The sequence below is a fragment of the Littorina saxatilis genome, linkage group LG15 (assembly GCF_037325665.1).
Source record: "Littorina saxatilis isolate snail1 linkage group LG15, US_GU_Lsax_2.0, whole genome shotgun sequence".
Classification (NCBI taxonomy): Eukaryota; Metazoa; Mollusca; class Gastropoda; order Littorinimorpha; family Littorinidae; genus Littorina; species Littorina saxatilis.
This window is the reverse complement of record NC_090259.1, coordinates 19,642,900-19,664,281: the sequence shown is the minus strand read 5'-3', so window position 1 is coordinate 19,664,281 and position 21,382 is coordinate 19,642,900. Positions and strand designations below refer to the sequence as shown.

At 42.1% G+C, this 21,382-nt stretch overlaps 3 protein-coding genes across 3 annotated transcripts in view; all 3 read right to left on the bottom strand.

Moving 5' to 3' along the window:
• The window catches only part of LOC138948777 (uncharacterized), a 408,503-nt gene that overhangs the window by 166,727 nt on the left and 220,394 nt on the right, over window positions 1–21,382 (bottom strand). The gene's annotated exons all lie outside the window — the stretch shown is intronic.
• Window positions 3,257–10,934, bottom strand: LOC138948772 (cyanophycinase-like). Its single transcript, XM_070320382.1, has 6 exons — window positions 10,203–10,934; window positions 8,695–8,930; window positions 6,179–6,306; window positions 5,705–5,831; window positions 4,693–4,834; window positions 3,257–4,027 (listed from the first exon to the last, which is right to left on the bottom strand). Exons 1-6 carry the CDS (start codon window positions 10,380–10,382, stop codon window positions 3,575–3,577), a joined length of 1,266 nt encoding a protein of 421 aa, XP_070176483.1. The 5' UTR covers window positions 10,383–10,934; the 3' UTR covers window positions 3,257–3,574.
• LOC138947943 (uncharacterized) lies at window positions 12,209–12,610 on the bottom strand. The gene has a single exon (XM_070319468.1). The coding sequence runs from the start codon at window positions 12,608–12,610 to the stop codon at window positions 12,209–12,211; it is 402 nt and encodes a 133-aa protein (XP_070175569.1).

The following is a 21,382-nucleotide window of genomic DNA, read 5'->3' as shown; positions in this document are numbered from 1 at the left end:
TTCTACCTACTCCACTCCCCCTCCGCCCTCTCTGCCCCCCCCCCCCCCCCCCCCGCCACTTTTGTTGTTTTCTTCGCCTCTAGTCATGTCAATTTGCTTTCTCTGTTTTGTACCTACGGCACCTCGACAATTGTCCAACCTCCGCCCCCCCCCCCCCCCCTCAGTCCTTGCCTCGAGATATTTTATTGTTAGTTATTTGTTTGTTTGTTTTTCTGATGTGTCTTCTTTGACACTTGTCAAGGTTGCAAACAATTTCCCTAGTGTTGTCTTCCCAGTCCAACCTCCGCCATATACTCCAACCCTCCCCCGCCTCCTCCCCCGCCTCCTCCGCCTCCCCCTCCCCCCTGGACTGTGTCTTGCTAGTTATTTGTTATTTTTGTGTGTGTTTTTTTCTGAGGTGTTAGTCTTTCTTTGACACTTGTCGAGGTTGCGATTTTGTTGGAATATTATTCATGTATGTCATATGATCAATTCTGCAACCTGTGAGGTTTTTTTTATAACGCGTTCAATGACCAATGTTTCGGTGACACAGTACAGACTGTACCAATGTACATAAAGGGAAAGTTTGTGTGCGCGCCTGTGTGTGTTTTTAATCTAAGACAAATGTCGCCAATGTTTTTACAGAGTGACGTTAAATAAACGATTTTATCGTCAATTAGCAGTAGAGTGTGTGAGAGATACTTAAAATTTCAAAACGATACCTTTAATGGTTCCAGAGTTACAATGATTTTAGTGTGTCTCTGGGTACAGGTGAACCCAGGAAGCACGGCAAAGGTTAAGCAAAGCAAATAAGACCATCAACCTTCTTAAAATACTAGCTGACCAACCATGGGCAAAGTGCCCAGTTATTCTAACAAACATCACCAGAGCTCTTATAAGATCAAGACTATCATATGGACAGGAGGCCTACTTCTCATCGGCTCGAAAACAGCTGAATGTTGTGCCCTTCGGCTCGCCCTCGGACATCCAAGGCATTCAAAACAGGCCATTGTATACCACCAAGGAGGATTCCTCCCTCTTGACATGTGGCGACGTAAGAGCTGCGCGGATTACAATGTTCGAGCCAACACAGTGCAAAACTCAACAAAAGAGGAGCTACAACCGCATTACAACCATGTTCAAAACAAAAAGGCCCACCTTGGCACTGAGGGCCCCAAAGGGGGAGGGGGGGGGGTATCATCACGATCACGGGAAGGGAAATTTTAGCTTTCACGATCACAGTTACCTTGATTTTTGTTTTCACGATCACAAACACCTTGACGAATAGAGGATCATAGAGTGATACAGCTGTGAAAAATGTACGTTGAAAATAATATGCTTTGCAATAATGCCCATCACGATCACGAAAACGAATGACGATCACGATCACGAGACTTGATTTTTTTGTCATCACGGATCACGGGCAAAGTCCCATCACGATCACAGAAATGGAAATTTCGGCAATCACTGTCACAGAAAGGCCAAAAAACACCAATCACGATCACGATTTTAAACCCTTTAGGGCCCTCGGCACTGCTTTCACCTCACTGGCTCAATTCAATGCTTCACTCTTTAGCGAAATCAGTGTCAACCCCAATGATGTGGCCCAAAACCCCATATCTCGTGATCCTTCATGGACAATGAAAGGAAAGAATTTTGATACGGAATATTGTACAGCTACAAAGGATGATCAGTTATTGTTCAGGATACAAGCCCTTGAGCACATTGATACTGTCTACAATGGCAATGTTCATATTTATACAGACGGGTCAGTTCTGGATGGCAAGAAGGCCGGCGCAGCTTTTGTAATCCCCAGCGACGACCGTGCCGGTTCCCCTAGTGGTACGGTAAGGCGTCCGCCCCGTGATCGGGAGGTCGTGGGTTCGAACTCCGGCCGGGTCATACCTAAGACTTTAAAATTGGCAATCTAGTGGCTGCTCCGCCTGGCGGCTGGCATCATAGGGTTAGTGCTAGGACTGGTTGGTCCGGTGTCAGAATAATGTGACTGGGTGAGACATGAAGCCTGTGCTGCGACTTCTGTCTTGTGTGTGGCGCACGTTATATGTCAAAGCAGCACCGCCCTGATATGGCCCTTCGTGGTCGGCTGGGCGTTTAACAAACAAAACAAAACAAAACTGACTGGAAAATTTAAACTGTGCAACAGAAACTCAATCTTCTCAGCCGAGCTCCTTGCCATCTGCATGTCGCTTGTTCATCTCAATCTCAAGAACAATCCTCCCCAAAAGATAGCTATCTTCTCTGATTCCAAAGCAGCCATTGAAGCATTGAAAACTAACAACAAATCAAAAAGACAGGATATTGTCATTGCCATAAAGGAGCTGGGAAATAAAATGATACAAAAAGGAAGCGACAGTTGGACAATTGTGGAGGTGCCGGAGGTACAAAACAGAGAAAGCAAACCGACATGAGAAGAGACGAAGAAAACAACAAAAGTGGCAGGGGGGGGGGGGGGCGGAGAGGGCGAAGGGGGAGTGGGTAGAAACTCAACAATAGACGGCAGACAAAGTAAACAACAACAAAAGAGAAGGAGAAGGTGGAAAGCAAGCAATCGACGGCAGGCCAAGAAAACAATACATGTATGAGGGTGAATGGCAACAGAGAACGTGAACGTGCCTGGCAAGGAGAAAGCAGACAAAGCCGATAAAGAGGCTGCCCATGGCATAGGCGCCTCCGAGGTAGACTTGCCATTGTCTGCTTCTGATATTAGCAGCCTTACAGACTCTCTCTTCTCTGGAGAGAATGGAAGACAAAAATACATACACACGGCAACAAGTTCTGGCTGGCTCATTCAGGAAGCCCACACAAAACAGATGAACACCTATAATGCATGTCCACGTGTAATAAAAAGGATTAACCGCCTCAGGGCAGAAGCTGGGAATTACCAATTCTTGGAGATTAAATGCACCTGTCAATCCGACCTCAGCATTGTTCATTTGAATTTGGAGTGTGATTTGAACTCATGCTACTTTCAGCAGAGAGAGGAGTGTGTGTGTGGATGTGTTTGCAGAGATGGTTATGTTTATTTCTTCTGTAAATTATATCCCCTTGTCTAACGGGCTTTTAAAGCTGAGGACAATAAACTCAAAGCGTCTCTCTCTCTCTCTCTCTCTCTCTCTCTCTCTCTCTCTCTCTCTCTCTCTCTCTCTCTCTCTCTCTCTCTCTCTCTCTCTCTTTCTTTCCAACACACACACACACACACACACACACACAACACACAAACACAAACACACACACACACACAAACACACACACATGCTTGACAGTCCTTGTATTTAATTTCACATAGACTATATCCCTCTACTTGGACAAATATCACAAGCCAACAGCCCGGATGCGTTCTCTGTAGAGTGAGAATGTTGCTACTGTTCAACTAGTGTCAATCTGCTGAATGTCATTCACGAACATATTTTCACTGTACAAAGGCAGTAGTCAGGGAGTTGGTGTTGGGTACGTGGCCAAGTACAGGGACTGATGGCCCTATCCTATGTAAAAGCCTGGTAAGATCTGAGACATTTAGCCGACTGTGTTCTCGGTAACGTCTGTGCCTTTAACACTCATTCTGGTTTTTGAAATCTCAAGCTGCATGAATGGACACATACATATTCTTGTAAGAGTGCAAGTCGGTATGAAAATCGTGCGCCCGCTTCACGTAACCCACAGCGCTCTGTCCGGTTTTCGACATCTCCACCCGAAATGTGGGGTTCTTTTCATATGTCGTTCCGTAGCTCGAGCTATCTAGACGAGCATCAAAAATACTGGCAGCTACTCGCAAGAACTCTGGTTTTCTGCTGGAACTGCTGCTCTTTCCGTAGAAAATATCAGTAGAGGTCAAAGCGTGGTCGTAATTTTCGTTGCCTAGCAGGGGAGTTTTGTCTTGCGCGAAAGTAACGTCATGGTCGTGGAGGTGATACACGTCACCGTGAGTGAGATACGTCAGATAGACGTTACGGATGGAGAAGTACCGTTGTGACTGGTCTACATACGATGACGTCAGATCAAAGAACGTCACGCCGGCTTCACCAAGAACCTGTAGCAACAAACAAACAAACAAACAAACAAATAAAATAAAAAATAAAAAATAAAAAACATTAGAATGTGGTACTTTCTACAATGCTAGTCTCATTTGGAGGTCCCTCTGTTTCTTTTTGTTGTTGTTGTTGTTTGTTTGGGTGTTTTTCTCAACTTAAAAATCAAAATTATGTAATCCTGGTTTTCCTTTACAATCTTATATATACTAGGCAATTGCGGCCTACAGAAGAAGTTTTATCGATATAAAAGATTTGTGACGATAGGAATGCCCCCATGAGTGGTCAAAATGGCACACATTTCGGAGGTAAATTTGTTACCTCGAATGATAGTAATTGCGACAGTAAAGTGCAAAATTGAAGCCACAGTTCTGCGTGACGTGTACTGCTCGGATCGGTAGACCATATGTTTAACTTTAGTATTCGTTGTCCCGAAGAAGCCTCCATGCGAAAATTCGACTTTGTTGTTTTTCTGTATTGTCTTTGTGTTGGTGAGTACCGATTTCATTGGTTTTCAACTTTAACTGTGCATGAAAATGCTCATACTAAATGAGATATCATCATTATCAGTTTATCCCACAAAAACCCGAGCTATTTCCGCAATTTGTCTATAGATAAGATAGATTCTAATCAACCTCCTTTCCCCTTCAGCGCTGGCTCAACTCACCTGCCCTCTGCCATTGGAGGTAGAAGCGTGCGTGACGACCAAGGCCGTATTCTCATCAATACCCACACCACGTCTTGTTCCTCTGGAAAGGGTGTAGGTGTCACTCAGCAGTCGGATCATTCGGCCTTCTCGACCTCGGTTTCTGTAGGCAAAACACGGTTATTTGATCCCGCAACACGGTGGCCTAGTGGTAAGGCGTCCGCCCAGTGAGCGGGAGGTCGTGGGTTCGAACCCCGGCCGGGTCAAACCTAAGACTTTAAAATTGGCAATCTAGTGGCTGCTCCGCCTGGCGTCTGGCATTATGGGGTTAGTGCTAGGACTGGTTGGTCCGGTGTCAGAATAATGTGTCTGGGTGAGACATGAAGCCTGTGCTGCGACTTCTGTCTTCTGTGTGGCGCACGTTAAATGTCAAAGCAGCACCACCGCCCTGATATCACCCTTCGTGGTGGACTGGGCGTTAAGCAAACAAACAAACAAACAAACAAACGGTTATTTGATGATAGAGAGGGAGCAAATGGAAGGACGGAAGAAGGAATGAACGAAAGAACGGACGATAGAAAGGACGAAAGGCGGAAGGTGGTAGTCGGATCATTCGACCTTCTCGGTGTGCAAAACACGGTTATTTGATCATAAAAGGGAGTAAACAGAAAAAGGATCGAGCGCACGAACGATAGAAAGGACGAAAGAAGGAAGATGGTGCATTTCACACGGTAGTCGGATCATTCGGCCTTTTCTGTAGGCAAAACACGGTTATTTGATGATAGAGAGGGAGCAAATGGAAGTGTGTGTGTGTGTGTGTGTGTGTGTGTGTGTGTGTGTGTGTGTGCGTGCATGTGCATGTTGGTTGGTTGGATATCATTTTGTATCGTCCCTAAAACATATATGGCTGTCCGGGACCGACGCCAGTTTGTTTTCTTTACAAGTTTACATAGCAGTTTCCGTCGTGTGTACGAATTAATGTGCGTGGGTGCATTCACGCATGTCTATTTCTCAGGTGTAACACTCAGCTTACGCGAAATGAGTATCAATGACGTATCCTTCTAGAAAGCCAAGTCCTCCGTCCGGATTGTAGGTAAGATCATCAGTATGTTTAGAGGACGTTTGGGCTCCGTCTTTCAGCGCATCCCAGCTTACTCCGCCTGCAACATACATAATTATATTTGTACGTTTATGAAAAAAATGTGATTACTTGGTTTGGAAATCAATCTGAAGACGCTAGCACGCATGCAAGCACGTACATGCACGCCCCCTTGCACACATGTGTGCATGCACTGACGCACGCACATACGCACCCACGCACCTACGCACGCACCCACGCACGCACGCAGTCTACCCGTAATTCGCACACAACCTACAATGAAAGACCCAGCCATAAACTCTATTGTCTCTGTTCGTCTCCGTCTCTCTCTCTCTCTCTCTCTCTCTCTCTCTCTCTCTCTCTCTCTCTCTCTCTCTCTCTCTCTCTCTCTCTTTTTCTCTCAGTTACCTGTGACCATGACAGAAGACGGCTGACAAGCCGAACCAGCCGAAGAGCCAGCAATGACGGCACCGGCCATGAACTGATCTCTGATGGCCGATAGAACCGGACTGTCCTTGTGACCGGCGAGGTACATGCTGCACAGGAGTTGGTTTAAACAGTGTTTATTCAACAATTTATGGATAATGCATTATAATACATGTTAAGGATCAACAACAAGCTCAAGCGTATGGTGGTAATCCTAACAGGGGAAACAAACCTACAGATTACAATATCCTGCGGCGAGACTTTATTAATAACAGATTGCTCTTTAAACCAAAAAACAAGATATGTATACATATAAACTATATATATTTGACAAAGACAAAGGGAGACAGGACAAGAAAATAGAATGGACAAGACAATAGACTGGACAAGACAATAGACTAGACAAAGGAGATAAGTGAGGAAGGGAGAGAGGCAGAAGTTATCACTCGATAGATCAAGCGACCAACAGACGAAACAAACAATTAATATTCCAGGTAACCGGAAATGCTCCGAGTTTTTCCAGTTCTTGTGTGCAAATACCAGACGGAAAATCGTAAACCGCTCACAGTTCAACCGGTTTTGATTGCATCTGACTATCTCTGTCCGTCCGTCCATCTATCTATCTATCTATATATATATATATATATATATATATATATATATATATATATATATATATATATATACACAAACAAATATGGAAAAAATTACCAAAACAAGCCTTCATTTTTTCACCAATATTTCGGCCTCGTGGCCTTCGTCAGGGTGTTCTATAATTAGCTCGCACGATACGATATATATATATATATATATCATCCATGTACACGATCATTCTCCGCCAAATAATCAATTATTTAAGAAATCGATCAATTAATCAATCAATCAATCAAATCGGTTATATGCATTCCTCTATCTACTCCTCCTTCTTTCCCGCCATTCTTCTATATAATTATGTATCCATCCTTCCGTCCCCCACCCCCAACACACATTTTTTTTCGATCAATTCTGTTTGTAGATTAAAACTATTTCCTTTTTATGAGAAGAGGGAGGGGGCGGCTTGTCCTTTTCTTGTCCATTCCCAATGCGCTCAGAGACCTTCTTCGGAAATAGCCATGCCTTTGCCCACGCATATACATCCAAACCTCTTCCCATTTTACCATTATTTAATCAATCTTCAATCAATCAATCAATCAATATGAGGGTTATATCGCGCGTATTCCGTGGGTACAGTTCTAAGCGCAGGGGTTCATTTTTTATTTTTTTTATTTTAATTTTATGCAATTTATATCGCGCACATATTCAAGGCGCAGGGATTTATTTATGCCGTGTGGGATGGATTTGTTTACACAATACATCACGCATTCACATCGGCCAGCAGATCGCAGCCATTTCGGCGCATATCCTACTTTTCACGGCCTATTATTCCAAGTCACACGGGTATTTTGGTGGACATTTTTATCTATGCCTATACAATTTTGCCAGGAAAGACCCTTTTGTCAATCGTGGGATCTTTAACGTGCACACCCCGATGTAGTGTACACGAAGGGACCTCGGTTTTTCGTCTCATCCGAAAGACTAGCACTTGAACCCACCACCTAGGTTAGGAAAGGGGGGAGAAAATTGCTAATGCCCTGACCCAGGGTCGAACTCGCAACCTCTCGCTTCCGAGCGCAAGTACGTTACCACTCGGCCACCCAGTCCCGAGAACAATCTTGCCAGCTTATTAGTTCAGCAGCCAAACTCACGTACACGTACACCCACCTACCTAGCTATTCATCCATCATCCCAGTCCTCCCCTTTCCCTTGTCTATCGCTCAGTCAATTTGGTTTGTAAAACTACCTTTTTACAAGAGTTAAGTGGGCGGGCGGGGGGGGGGATCTTTGTCAATTCCGCCATAGTCTTTAACCCACTCTTCTTTGTACGCAAGTTGAGCACGCACTGAAGGTTAGTATCAATTTATTATGAACCGCAGTCCAAACACGTGACAGACATTTCCGGTTGTGGTTGTTTTTCGTTCTCCTGGACAAACAAGGTATTTTTACTCAGGTAAAACGTGCCATGCCCTTCTTCCTATTTCTGTTTTTAGGCTGAGTATTTTGGTGAAGGTTTTAGTTTAATATTACAGTACACGATTGTTTTGTGTTATCTTTTGAACTACATATCAAAAAAACGTTTTTCATTGACGCTATTTAAATTAAAGACCACTCGCATCCAAATTCACATGGCAGAACAGAGAGAGAGAGAGTGAGGGAGAGACAGAGGGGGAAAGAGAGAGGGAGAGAGAGAGAGAGAAAAAGAGACAGAGGGAGAGGAGAAAGAGAGAGATGGAGAGAAAGATATTTATATACACATGAGGATATCAAGGTTTGTAGCAACAAACCTATTTGTTTTCTACATCTAAAACGCATTTATATACAAATTATACGTCAACGATACATATTACACAAACAAAAACAGTCAGTTATGAATAATCCGGCCAGCTTTCATTCAAACTTACGCCTGAACTGTGCGAGACTGGTCCCCGCCTCCAAAGAAGAAACCAGTCATGTTCCGAACTTGGTTCGCCAAATGATCATCGATAGCCACGCTGCTGTCCCAAATGCTCACATTGATGTGAAGAGTAGCAGCCGCCCCGTACCGGTTTATGAACACGTCGCTGTATCCTTGGTATTGGGTGTTTGGGTCTAAGCTGGCGGATGTGACTATTCCGATTCTGGCTTGTCCTTTTCCACCCTGTAGATTTGATTTAGAGTTTCAGTTCAGTTTTGTGTATCTGTGCTGTTGGTTTATATGTTGTTCTTTTTTTCTCTCGATGTTTTCCTTGGCATTTGTCAAAGTTTTTGCTATTGGATTTTGTATGTCCTATTCCCCCTTATTCGAAACAAAACATATGAACAGACAATTCAACAAATAAACGAACACACACACACACACACACACACACACACACACACACACTAACGCACATACACGCACACACTCACACACGCACTTACACATCATAAACCATGCTATCGAAATAATCGCTTTTTCTCCGATCAAATATTTCAACCAAGCAACAACAAAATCACCCAAAATTAAACTAAATACTTTGACAGACTACGGAAAATCTACCATAAAAGTAACAAGTCGCGTAAGGCGAAAATACAATATTTAGTCAAGTAGCTGTCGAACTCACAGAATGAAACGCAATGCCATTTTACTCGTAGCATCGTCAAGCCACCGCTCATGGCAAAGGCAGTGCAGTGAAATTGACAAGAAGAGCGGGGTAGTAGTTGCGCTAAGAAGGATAGCACGCTTTTCTGTACCTCTCTTTGTTTTAACTTTCTGAGCGTGTTTTTAATCCAAACATATCATATCTATATATTTTTGGAATCAGGAACCGACAAGGAATAAGATGTTTTTAAATTGATTTCGAAAAAAAAAATTTGATAATAATTTTTATATATTTAATTTTCAGAGCTTGTTTTTAATCCGAATATAACATATTTATATTTTTTTGGAATCAGCAAATGATGGAGAATAAGATAAACGTAAATTTGGATCGTTTTATAAATTTTTATTTTTTTTTACAATTTTCAGATTTTTAATGACCAAAGTCATTAATTAATTTTTAAGCCACCAAGCTGAAATGCAATACCGAACCCCGGGCTTCGTCGAAGAGTACTTGACCAAAATTTCAACCAATTTGGTTGAAAAATGAGGGCGTGACAGTGCCGCCTCAACTTTCACGAAAAGCCGGATATGACGTCATCAAAGACATTTATCAAAAAAATGAAAAAAACGTTCGGGGATATCATACCCAGGAACTCTCATGTCAAATTTCATAAAGATCGGTCCAGTAGTTTAGTCTGAATCGCTCTACACACACACACACACACACACACAGACACACAGACACACAGACACACACACGCACATACACCACGACCCTCGTTTCGATTCCCCCTCGATGTTAAAATATTTAGTCAAAACTTGACTAAATATAAAAAGGCCAACACTTACTGCCATTTGTACAATAGTGTTGTACACTGCAGCATTGTTGTCACTCAGTGCTCCTCCCACCAGCACAAGACTTCTGCCCTGGGCCCCCAGTTGTGACTGCAAGATGCTGGACGTTGTACGGCACAGGACTTCGTTCACCAGTAGCACGAGCAAAAGGGTGCAGCCAAGATGCACGTGCATTATTGTAGTTATGACTTAATTAGGATGAAAACTCAAGTTTGCTTGTAGTTGTTGCTGATACTAAGTTTTGAGTAGCAGCATGAATTTTTATTTTTATTTTTTAGCCGCAGTTGGTGGCAGTTCGTTTTGTCGTTGTAAAGGTCCAGTAGTTTTTTTGGGTGCGTGTGCAGCTGTTCGTAGCTGCTGTTGCTGATATTAAATCTGGCGTCGCCGCAGTTGAAGTCTCTATTTTTGTTTAGTCCGAGGTTGTTGTTGTTGTTGTTGTTGTTGTTGTTGTTGTTGTTTTCGTTGCTGATGTTGTTGCTGATGTTGTTCCTTCGTTGCGGCAGTTCTAATAGTTCTGGTCCTTATTGTTGTTTTTGATGATATACTGTTGTTGCTGCTGAGTCTGTCCCGGGCAAGACTTGGTTTGCTGTTGTTGCCTTTCGAGCTGTTCTAGATGCTGAACGATGCCATGCGATCACAAAGCAGACGCTTGTACAGACGCAATACCAATTGTGAGGCTGTCCACAAGGAGCAGCTACAGGGACAACTGCTTAAAGATCAGACCAACAGGAGACTAATAGCTATCGGTATCTTGTTTAGGCCAAACAAAAATATATGTTGGTTTAGGGTAACCCGACCGATCCTATTTTTTTTCCGCTGATCCTAGCACTTTTTTTTTCATTTCTCAAATTAAAAAAACCAAAACATCCTCTGGCACACATTTCTAAAAAAAAAAACAATAACAAAAAACAACCTCTGGCACATTTTGCGAAACATACCGAGACTAAAATTAATGTTAAAAAATATTTTTGTAAAAAGCCGACCTTACGACCCTATTTTTATGGTCATGTTACCCTAAACCAACATATATTTTTTGTTTGGCCTTATCTAAAGCTGATTTCGCAACTTCTGTTATAAGTGCGGATTCACCTGTATGAACTAAGAGACCCTTATCAGAAGGGAAAGGGGGAGGAGGCATTTACCTTTGGTACATTTTTTCTGTAAAAGTTAAAGAGGCTACGCAGGCTCGTAATTATTTAAAGGTACCTTCCTCCTCGTGTAGAGCATTTCTTTTTTCTTTTTCATGTGCATTGCTTTATTATTCAATCGCTGGAAAATTCGGAATCGCTGGAAAATTCGGGATCGCTTTCTTTAGCTGGGAAGCTAGCAGCAACAGAGTTGAGCTACCTAGGTGTTAGCGCGTATAGGTGTAATCAGCCACCCACACTTCTAGCAGAATGACCGAGTTATTCAACATGCCAAAGCGGTGACAAGGGGGTGGGACACGGTTACCGTCTCTGAGTCTGAAAAAAAAGTAAACCCCGGTCCAAATCCGATCCCGATCTTCTTCTCGTTCGCTCCTTCTAGACATGCACTCGTGTGGCACGCACGCCACCAGGTCGCCAAACAGCTTCTCCTGCAGGGGGGTCTCATCCAGCAAAGCTGTGCTTCTTTTTACATTTAGTCAAGTTTTGACTTAATGTTTTAACACAGACGGGGAATCGAGACGAGGGTAGTGGTGTGTGTGTGTGTGTGTGGGGGTTATTGTTTTTTTTAACAGATCTGTGTTGATTTAGATGTTCGAATGGCCCCCAAAAAATGACTGCACACTCGAACCTGCCCTTGCGTCCACCTGTCCACAATTACCCTTTCCATAGATCCCAGACGAGTTTTTCTTCTAATGTTATAATTCACCTTTCCATTGTCACCGCTTCTTTATACGACCAGGTTTGGTCGGTCCCTTGGGTGGTCGTTATTGACATGGCAGGTTCGACTGTGATTCTTTTCTGACGCAGCTTGAAATCCTGTATCTTCTTCTTCTTCTTCGTACGACGGTTGTGTCAGGCTCGGAATCCGGAGGATGCCATGAACATGGACGTTCTTTCTAGGTCCTCCATTGCTCCCCACATTTTGGTCCTCAGATCTGTTGGGTCAGGCCATGCCTGGATCCGGAGTTGGTCGAGGAGGGGACATGCTTGGAGAACATGTTCTGGAGTCTGATCTCCCTCTCCACAGTCACATGTGGCAGACTCTGCTACACCTATCCTCCTTAGGTGTGCTTTGAGGCAGCAGTGTCCAGTGCGGAGGCGGAAGATGATAGTCTGCTCAGCACGGCTTAGGAGACGGAGGGGTTCTTGGTGTGGCTTGTAGCCAGAGGTTTTGTTGGTGAATTTCTCTTTCCATCTGTGTTTTATGAGGGTCTTTGCTTCTCGAAATGACAGGCAGTGGTTTGGCTGTTCCATCTTGCTGCAAATCCTGTATCGAATCTAAACCTAGACACTTTTTTTAAAATTTATATTTAAAATAGGCGCTGCCACTTTAGCCTCAAGATAATCGGGGAAAAAATGATTTACTTTCTCTATCTTGCACTTGCGTTTAAGTCCTCGTTTTCTCATTGTTTGCCTGTCCTTCCGCTTCAAAGAGCGCTGGGTCAAAAGTCTGGTGAATGTTTCGTGTTGAAAATAAATTTAAAATGTATGTTTTTTGATTCTTTGTTTGTTTGTTTGTTTCTTTCTTTCTTTGTTTCTTTCTTTTTTTGTTGTTGGTTGGTTGGTTGGTTCTGTGTTTGTTTGTTTGTTTGTTTGATTGTTTATCATTTTTGTTTTGTGTTTTTGTTTGTTTTGTTTTTCACTGGTTTGACTGCTTCCCTTTAAACGACGTGGCATTTTTCAGTTGAAGAGCACTTGTATGCGTACCTGTTTCAACTCAGAAAAAAGATAAGGAACCTCGAATATGACTGTCAGCCAATCACATGGATCATATTTTAGTGACTGGCTTGGGTTTATGTAGGCCAAAAAGATAAGAAAGCGTCCTTTGGGGAGAGTGTATTCTGCAAGATAAGCACTCTTCCTTTTATGTATTTCCCCGCTGTTAGCAATAGACGAATTCCGGATTTGTATGTGCTGTGAAAGAGTGAATAATTGTGGAAAATATATATATATATGATGCACGTGTTCCCGCGGGACAAGGCATGACCACGTGTGGAGACACGCCCCTCGCTAATGATTGGCCAATAATGTCACGCGCTAAAGCGTGCTTCATATTTCCCAATTAATGCATCTTTTCACACCCCTTACAAACCCGACAAGGTTATTTCTGAACAATTGTCTATTGGGTACTCCTCCACAGACCTATCTGAGATCTGACAGGGTAAATAATATAGGCATCTTTTCCAATATTAAAAACAAATCCAAAAACTGCCTGGCTGTTTTCTGTTTAAAACTGGCATTTTTTTATGATTTAATTTCCTGTGACACATTTGCCATTCCATACATTAAATTCAGAAAAAAATCTGACTCTCAACGCATGCAACCAGACTGTCGATTTTACTACTGTGAGTATCCTAGCTAGGTATGTACTAATCCCAGGTGAAAGCCTGAGTTTACCTGTAATTGCTAAGCCCCCCCCCCAAATAAAAAACAAACACAAAAAAACCCTGAAAAATAAATGGTGTTAGGTCGGATAAAATGTCCCCAAAAACAGGGTAGGTAGGAAACTGTCTCTTGCTTCCTTTTAAAAAAAATTTTTTTTAAACCGCTGATGTATAATATGTGACAAGTTCTTTCTTTTTCCGTAGTCTGTGTGTGTGTGTGTGTGTGTGTGTGTGTGTGTGTGTGTGTGTGTGTGTGTGTGTGTGTGTGTGTGCGTCTAAGTTCACAGCAAGGCGGACAATGCCAAAAGGCTAATGCAGTAAAATCCGGAATAGCCTTTGCTCTTTCAAGATTGCGATTTTAGAGTCATGAAATTGTCGTGTAGATTTCTCCGTTAGGAGAACGTAGGCCTATGGGGAGATGTGTTCGACAAGTCCCGGAAAGAGAAAAGGAAGAGAGATATAGGGAGGGGGGAGGGCGAGGGAGGGAGACCGACAGGCAGACAGACAGACAGACAGACAAACTGACTGACTGACATATGGACAGAGACAGGCAGGTGGGTAAGTACGTACCCAGAGACAGATAGACGGACAGACACACAGATAGACAAGAGAGAGAGAGAGAGAGAGAGAGAGAGAGAGAGGCAGACAGACAGACAGACAGACAGACAGACTTCTTCTTCTTCTTCTTCTTCTTCAGCGTTCGACGAAGACAGACAGACTGACAAGAGAGAGAGAGAGAGAGAGAGAGAGAGAGAGAGAGAGAGAGAGAGAGAGAGAGAGAGAGAGAGAGATTTAGGGGAGAGGAATTGAGCAGAAGATCGATGGAGAACTTCCGCTGAAGATTATTCGCGCATCGATTGGCGAAGACTCCCTGCTGGTTGAGTCACAGGCACATGAGGATAGTATCCATCTGGTTTTTTTTATGTATCAATTGAACATGATTGCCTTGTTTTTCAGCCACATGACGTCAGAGGCCGACTAAAACTATAAAAAAAAATATATAAAAAAATAAAAACGGCTGGTCGAGACTACAAAAGAGAGCATGTTTGTCTGGTTGCGAGGATTGAGGGTGGTGGGGGTCGAGAGCGGGGATGGTGGATGGGGGTTGATCGGAGATATTTCCTTGATGAATATGCCCATGAGCTGTAACCTATCACAAGATATCAGCATTAACATCCTATTGTTCCCAAAGCAGCAGTTAGATGCACGCCAAATGAATAGGAAAATAGACCCTACATGCGTACAGCCAGTTTTTCGCCAGGAAACAAAATAACATATTAAGTAATATAAGGCGCCTCTATGGTTCTAAATATCTTCGTCTCACGAGGGTTGAAAGCGAGGGCGATGTTTCGGGTCTTCCTGGATTAGAGAGCGTGACATGGGAGACAATTCCTTTCTCACAAATTTCTATTATAGCGAGGGAGACAACTCTTCGCTAACACGGCGTCACCACGGGCGTGCTACTGCAAGAAAAAAACGGAATGAAACACTCGGACACCGACGAAACGATACTTGACTTCTGGGATTTTTTCCCCCTCTTTTTTCCTTCTTTAATAAGAGCGGTCTGTCAATAAATGGAACTCGATTCAAGTTGATGAAATTAAAGGGGGATACTAGCTGCTCAGTTCTGTTTGGGGGTTCTGACGATTTCACCACAAACCAGAAACGTCTTAAAGGCTGCCATATACGTAGCGTTCATTAATTAATTCATATTGTTTACATGCGCCAATAATGTTATTAAACTGTACCTAAGGGGATATAATAACGATTGGCTGTAGCTTTCGAACACAGAAAAAAATATTTCAGTATTGCAAAGTGGTGTTGATAGTGTCGAATGTAAACAGAACAGTCTCAAAGTGAAAATGTATGTGCAGTGTGTGTGTGCGTATGTACTCAGTGCACTGGCGTCGGAAACGGGGGGAGGGGGGGGGGGCAGCTGTTTCTGGGGTGGGGGGGGGGCAAACATGTCATCCCCCCCCTAACATTTAGGATGACAAAAATATTCAGAGAGAGAGAGAGATTGAGAGAGAGAGAGAGAGAGAGATTGAGAGAGAGAGAGAGAGAGAGAGAGAGAGAGAGAGAGAGAGAGAGAGAGAGAAAAAGAGAGAGAGAGAGTTGATAAACAAATACACACACACAAAAAGAAGTATATTGTCTCGCGTGCAAGAACTTTATAGCCCAGACTCCCCTCCCCACCCATCTCGCAACCCCGGACATCTCCTCACGTCTCTCATCCCCTCTCCACTTGAACTTTTAGTTCATAAAAAAAAAGTTTCATTTGTGAAAATTATTTGTTGTGCCTTTCGTCTTTAAAGGGGCAAAAGGTAGCTTCCATTTTCCCTTTTTGCCATGCCTTTCGATCCATTTTGGTGACCTAGCATGGCAAAGAGGACAATTCAAAAGTTTCTATGTGTCCCTTTGAACCTGTAACTTGAATTTTGAGTTGGGAATACTCAAGAAGAATCATTACATTTTTGAAGATTATAAATAATTTTTGTCTTTGAACATTTAATTTCAATTTTGAGTTGAGAACAATAAAGAAGACATGTTCAATGTATGAAACGTATTACTTGTTGAGTTTGTATTCATTGGGCGGGGGTTTATTGTATCAAAATAGTGTTCCATTTACATACAGACATACACACAGACAGACGGACAAAGTGAATCCAGTATACCCCCTCCAACTTCATTTGGCTGGGGTATAAATATCAATATCACTTAAGATTTAGTATCATTGTATCAAAATATTGTTCCACTGATATACATACAGACATACACACAGACAGATGGACAAAGTGAATCCAGTATACCCCCCTCCAACTTCGTTGGGCAGGGGTATACATATTGTTCCATATCTGACAACATTTCACGGGTGAAGCAAGTTTACCTTTAGTAGAGTTTCAGAACAATCATGTAAATTAGTAAGCTTTCAGAACAATCACGTATGAGGGCTTACATGATTACGATGAAATAAATAGTAGACTTTCAGAACAATCATGTAATAGTCACTTTTCAGAACAATCACGCGTAACACACGTAAAAGATCCTGTAATCCATGTCAGAGTTCGGTGGGTTATAGAAACACGAACATACCCAGCATGCCTCCCCCGAAATCGGCGTATGCTGCCTGAATGGCGGGGTAAAAACGGTCATACACGTAAAAATCCACTCGTGCTAAAAACATGAGTGAACGTGGGAGTCTAAGCCCATGAACGAAGAAGAAGAAGAAGAAGTATACATGAAATGAACAAAACCAGAACGCAGAAGAATTTGCACACAGTAACTAGTCTCCCAGTTGAATTAGTTTCATCAATTAGCATTAATTGTTACGGTTGTTTTACTCTCGAGTGTATCATTGCCGTTGTGTCTTGATTTGATCACTGAAAATGCCCCAAAGACGTTTGAGGGTAAATTCGCCAGAATACCTCTACAAATAATACTATAACCGGATTCAAGACACTGAAGATAACAGTGTACTTAAAGGCACAGTAAGCCTCCCGTAAACCATCACAGATACTGTCAGGCTTTTACACACAGTACAAACACCCTTCCATTTGAACGCTCACCGAACGGGAACATCCTAGGTGCCCTACGTAAAGAGCTAGCAATTTTCAAAGAATTAATTTTGCGGATTGTCTGTCAGACAATCGGACGGTGCTTTTTTGCGCTTCTGACCTAACTTTTGAAATCTAAATAATAAATTGACAGCTTGTTACACAAACATTCTTAAATCATAAAAGAAATTTTGTTTCATCAAGACAAGATCATAACAATACGAAGTTTTGAAAGTTTAAAAAAAGATAGCCCGGAAGCAGGGTCACGCAAGGTCGTGGTTCTCGTAGCAGACGACGCTGCCTGGAGCCCTTCCTCTGAACCGTTAACCGCCACTGCTCTAGTTCGCAGCCGTTTCAATGTTGCATTTCAGATTCAAAGGTACACAATAACGTGCTATTGCAGATAAGCTTACAGAGATTTGCATTGAAATGACAAACTGGCGGCTAATTTGTAAAAAAAGGGAAACTGGATTACACGGGTTCACGATGGCTCAGAGGTAAGATAAACCACGCAAGAATAAATTCTTTGAAAATTGCTCGCTCTTTACGGAGGGCACCTAGAATGTATTTCAACAAATTCTTGTTACTTTGACTTGTTTGTTCTAATTGGAAGAGAATATGCACTCTTTTCTGTCAAAATGGGTAGGGGGTGGGGGTAGTAAAAGCATGCCAGTTCAAGATTTTGCGCGACTAGAGGTGTATTTCTTTTGACTGTGGTGAAGAGGGATAACTCACCTTGGTATCAAACACAATTTCTGAACACTGTAACCACTCTTACACTTTCAATTAATGTTTGTCTGTGTTTCATGCTTCTAAGTGAGCTTCAAAAATAGGTACAAAAGCGGGTTTTTTCTGAATTCACCAGTAAAATCACTATATTTTATGTTTTATTTTGCTTCCCTATTTCTCTTCTTTAGTTCCTGATCATCTGATTATCTTACTTTTCTTATTGGAGGAGAATATGCACTCTTTTCTGTCAAAATGGGTAGGGGGTGGGGGTAGTGAAAGCATCACAGTTCAAGATTTTGCGCGACAAGAGGTGTATTTCTTTTCCCTGTGGTGAAGAGGGATAACTCAACTTGGTATCAAACACAATTTCTGAACACTGTAACCACTCTTACTCTTTTAATTTATGTTTGTCTGTCTTCCAAGCTTCAAATTTTGCTTCAAAAATGTGACCCTCCACCACGGAATGAGTCGCATGTCACCTTTGCATGATTTTCATATTTTTACATTTTCCTAAAGAGTATTTTATGCTCTATCCAGTGGTGAAACCCGTTTTAGAAAAGAGCGAAAACTGTTTGAGTTATAAGCCTGTGACGAATGTGACCCTCACACTGTTACCAGACACTCCCCGGACTTATATTAAGCCTAGCGCAGAACCGCGCGAGGTGACATGCGACTCATTTCGTGGTGGAGGGTCACAAATGGGTAAACAAATTTGATTTCTCAGAATTCAACAGTAAAATCACTATGTTGGATGTTCAATTTTGCTTCCCTATTTCTCTTCTTCAGTATCTGATCATCTGACTACCTTACTTTTTTAATTGAAAGAGAATATGCACTCTTTTCTGGCAAAATGGGTAGGTGGTGGGGGTAGTAAAAGCATCACAATTTAAGATTTTGCGCGACAAGAAGTGTATTTCTTTTAACAGTGGTAAAGAGGGATAACTCAACTTGGTATCTAAAACTATTTCTGAACACTGTAATCACTTTAACACTTTTGATTTATGTTTGTCTGTGTTCCAAGCTTCAAATTAAGCTTCAAAAATGGGTAAAAAAAATGGTTTTCTGTGAATTCACAAGTTAAATGACTATGTTGGATGTTCTATTTTGCTTCCCTCTTTCTCTTCTTAAGTTTTTGATCATCTGACTACCCTGCTTTTCTATTTGGAAGATAATATGCACTCTTTTGTGAAAAATGGGTAGGGGGTGGGGGTAGTAAAAGCATCACAGTTCAAGATTTTGCACGTTAAAAGGTGTATTTCTTTTAAAATTGATAAAGAGGAATAACTCAACTTGGTATTTAACACTATTTCTGAACACTGTAATCACTTTAACACTTTTAATCAATGTTTGTTGGTGTTCCATGCTTTAAATTGAGCTTCAAAATGGATACAAAAGGATTTTTTCCGAATTTACAAGTAAAATCACTATGTTTAATGTTCTAGTTTGCTTCTCTATTTCTCTTCTTCAGTTTGTGATCACCTGATTGTTATTTTGTTTACATTTTCACAATACAATATTACAATTTATCCAGTTGTGTTTGCGTGAAAAAATCTGATACCTATGCTAAAACTTCAGTCGTTATCTTAAAAGTTTGCGCGTTAAGCCCTTTTCATTTTGTTTTTTCCTGATAAAGCAAACATTGAACTAACAGAAAAAGTAACTTTTAAAACTACCTAATCACTTTGAAATTGGGCCTCCATAGTATACTCCAGCCTTTAAATGAAATGGTGTTTGTACTGTGTGTGAAAGCCTGACAGTATCTGTGATGGTTTACGGGAGGCTTACTGTGCCTTTAAGTCAAAAGGAATTAAACTCGCGGTGACCCTGTTACCGTTATTTGATTGCTATGTTTTTCCTTTTTTTCCTTTTTAACATTGTTGAACATTGTGGTGCTACAAAACTGAGTGATGATAAGACTTCAAGAAAAGACACCGAAAGATTATGTTCACATGCTAGTACATTAGAACACAGACATTTGAAATAGAGAAAAAAAAGTACCTTAAAGACACAGGCCTTTCTGTGTAAAGTATTCGAGTCAACATATCAGATATGAAGACTAAAACCAGGCACATTCTTTATCAAAGCGATTTCTTTGTATATGTGCAAACAGACTCTCAATGTATTTCTGGATTCAAGGTTTTACGCTTCGTTTACAAATACACAAAGTCACAAATGTGAAACTATCAACCATCTAAAAGGTTATTTTCTGGCTTCTGCTGAACTTCAGATCTTGTCCTCTTGTGTGAGAAATCCATTGCACACTACATGCAGATTCGCTGAAGTACACCCTTGATCTTGAGGATGAAAGGGATGTTCACATTAGCAGGAACGGAAGACTGCCTGGCTTATCCATTGATTCATTCGTACTGTCCGTTCTGTTGTCGTAAGACCGTCCTTAATTGAGCCGGAAGTCGATTTTGCGAAGATTTCGCGAAGTCTTTTTACCGAAAAGTCAGTGCCAATTAAAGTGTGTGCAACTTCGACTTTCCCCAATTAATGAGAGGCTTTAGGACAGGTCGTTATATGGACACAGTGGACCTTTCTGGCTGGTGTTTTATTGACTCACTTTGATTCACCAGGTCTACTCGTTTCGTTGTCCTATTGTCGTCTACGTTCTGTGCCTCGACGTTTTGAGCCTCGACCTTTTGCTGTCTCTCTTTTGTCTCACACGACCTTTTTTCACACTCGACGTTTGGACTCTCGATCAATTGTCTACGTTCTGTGCCTCGATGATTTGTTCCTCGGCCTTTTGCTGTCGATGTTTTGTCGCACTCAACCTTGTGTCCCACTCGACGTTTGCAGACCTTTCTGATTGGTGTTTTATTGACTCATTTTGATGTCACCGGGTTCCGTTGTCCTATTGTCATCTACGTTCTATGCCTCGACGTTTTGTTCCTCGACTTTTTGCTGTCGATATTTTGTCTTACACGACCTTCTGTCCTACACGACGTTTGCAGACCTTTCTGATTGGTGTTTTATTGACTCATTTTGATGTCACCGGGTTCCGTTGTCCTATTGTCATCTACGTTCTATGCCTCGACGTTTTGTTCCTCGACTTTTTGCAGTCGATATTTTGTCTTACACGACCTTCTGTCCCACTCGACGTTTGCAGACCTTTCTGATTGGTGTTTTATTGACTCACTTTGATGTCACCCGGTTCACTCCTTCCGTTGTCCTACATGTAGAACGGAGCAGTGTGTAGATATTGGGCCCACTCTTTCGTTTGTCGCAGTCGACCTTCTGTCTCACTCGACGTTTTGACTCTCGACCAATTGTCGTCTACGTTCTGTGCCCCGACGTTTTGTTCCTCGACCTTTTGCTGTCGATGTTTTGTCGCACTCGAACTTCTGTTCCACTCG

Excerpts from the sequence above, each read along its gene's own strand:
- LOC138948772 (XM_070320382.1), bottom strand. The coding sequence starts at position 10,382 with ATGCACGTGCATCTTGGCTGCACCCTTTTGCTCGTGCTACTGGTGAAC. Across the intron at positions 5,832-6,178 it reads GTCTTCTGTCATGGTCACAG|GCGGAGTAAGCTGGGATGCG; the intron begins GTAACTGAGAGA and ends TGTATGTTGCAG. Across the intron at positions 4,835-5,704 it reads GTCATTGATACTCATTTCGC|AAACCGAGGTCGAGAAGGCC; the intron begins GTAAGCTGAGTG and ends TTTTGCCTACAG.
- LOC138947943 (XM_070319468.1), bottom strand. The coding sequence starts at position 12,610 with ATGGAACAGCCAAACCACTGCCTGTCATTTCGAGAAGCAAAGACCCTC.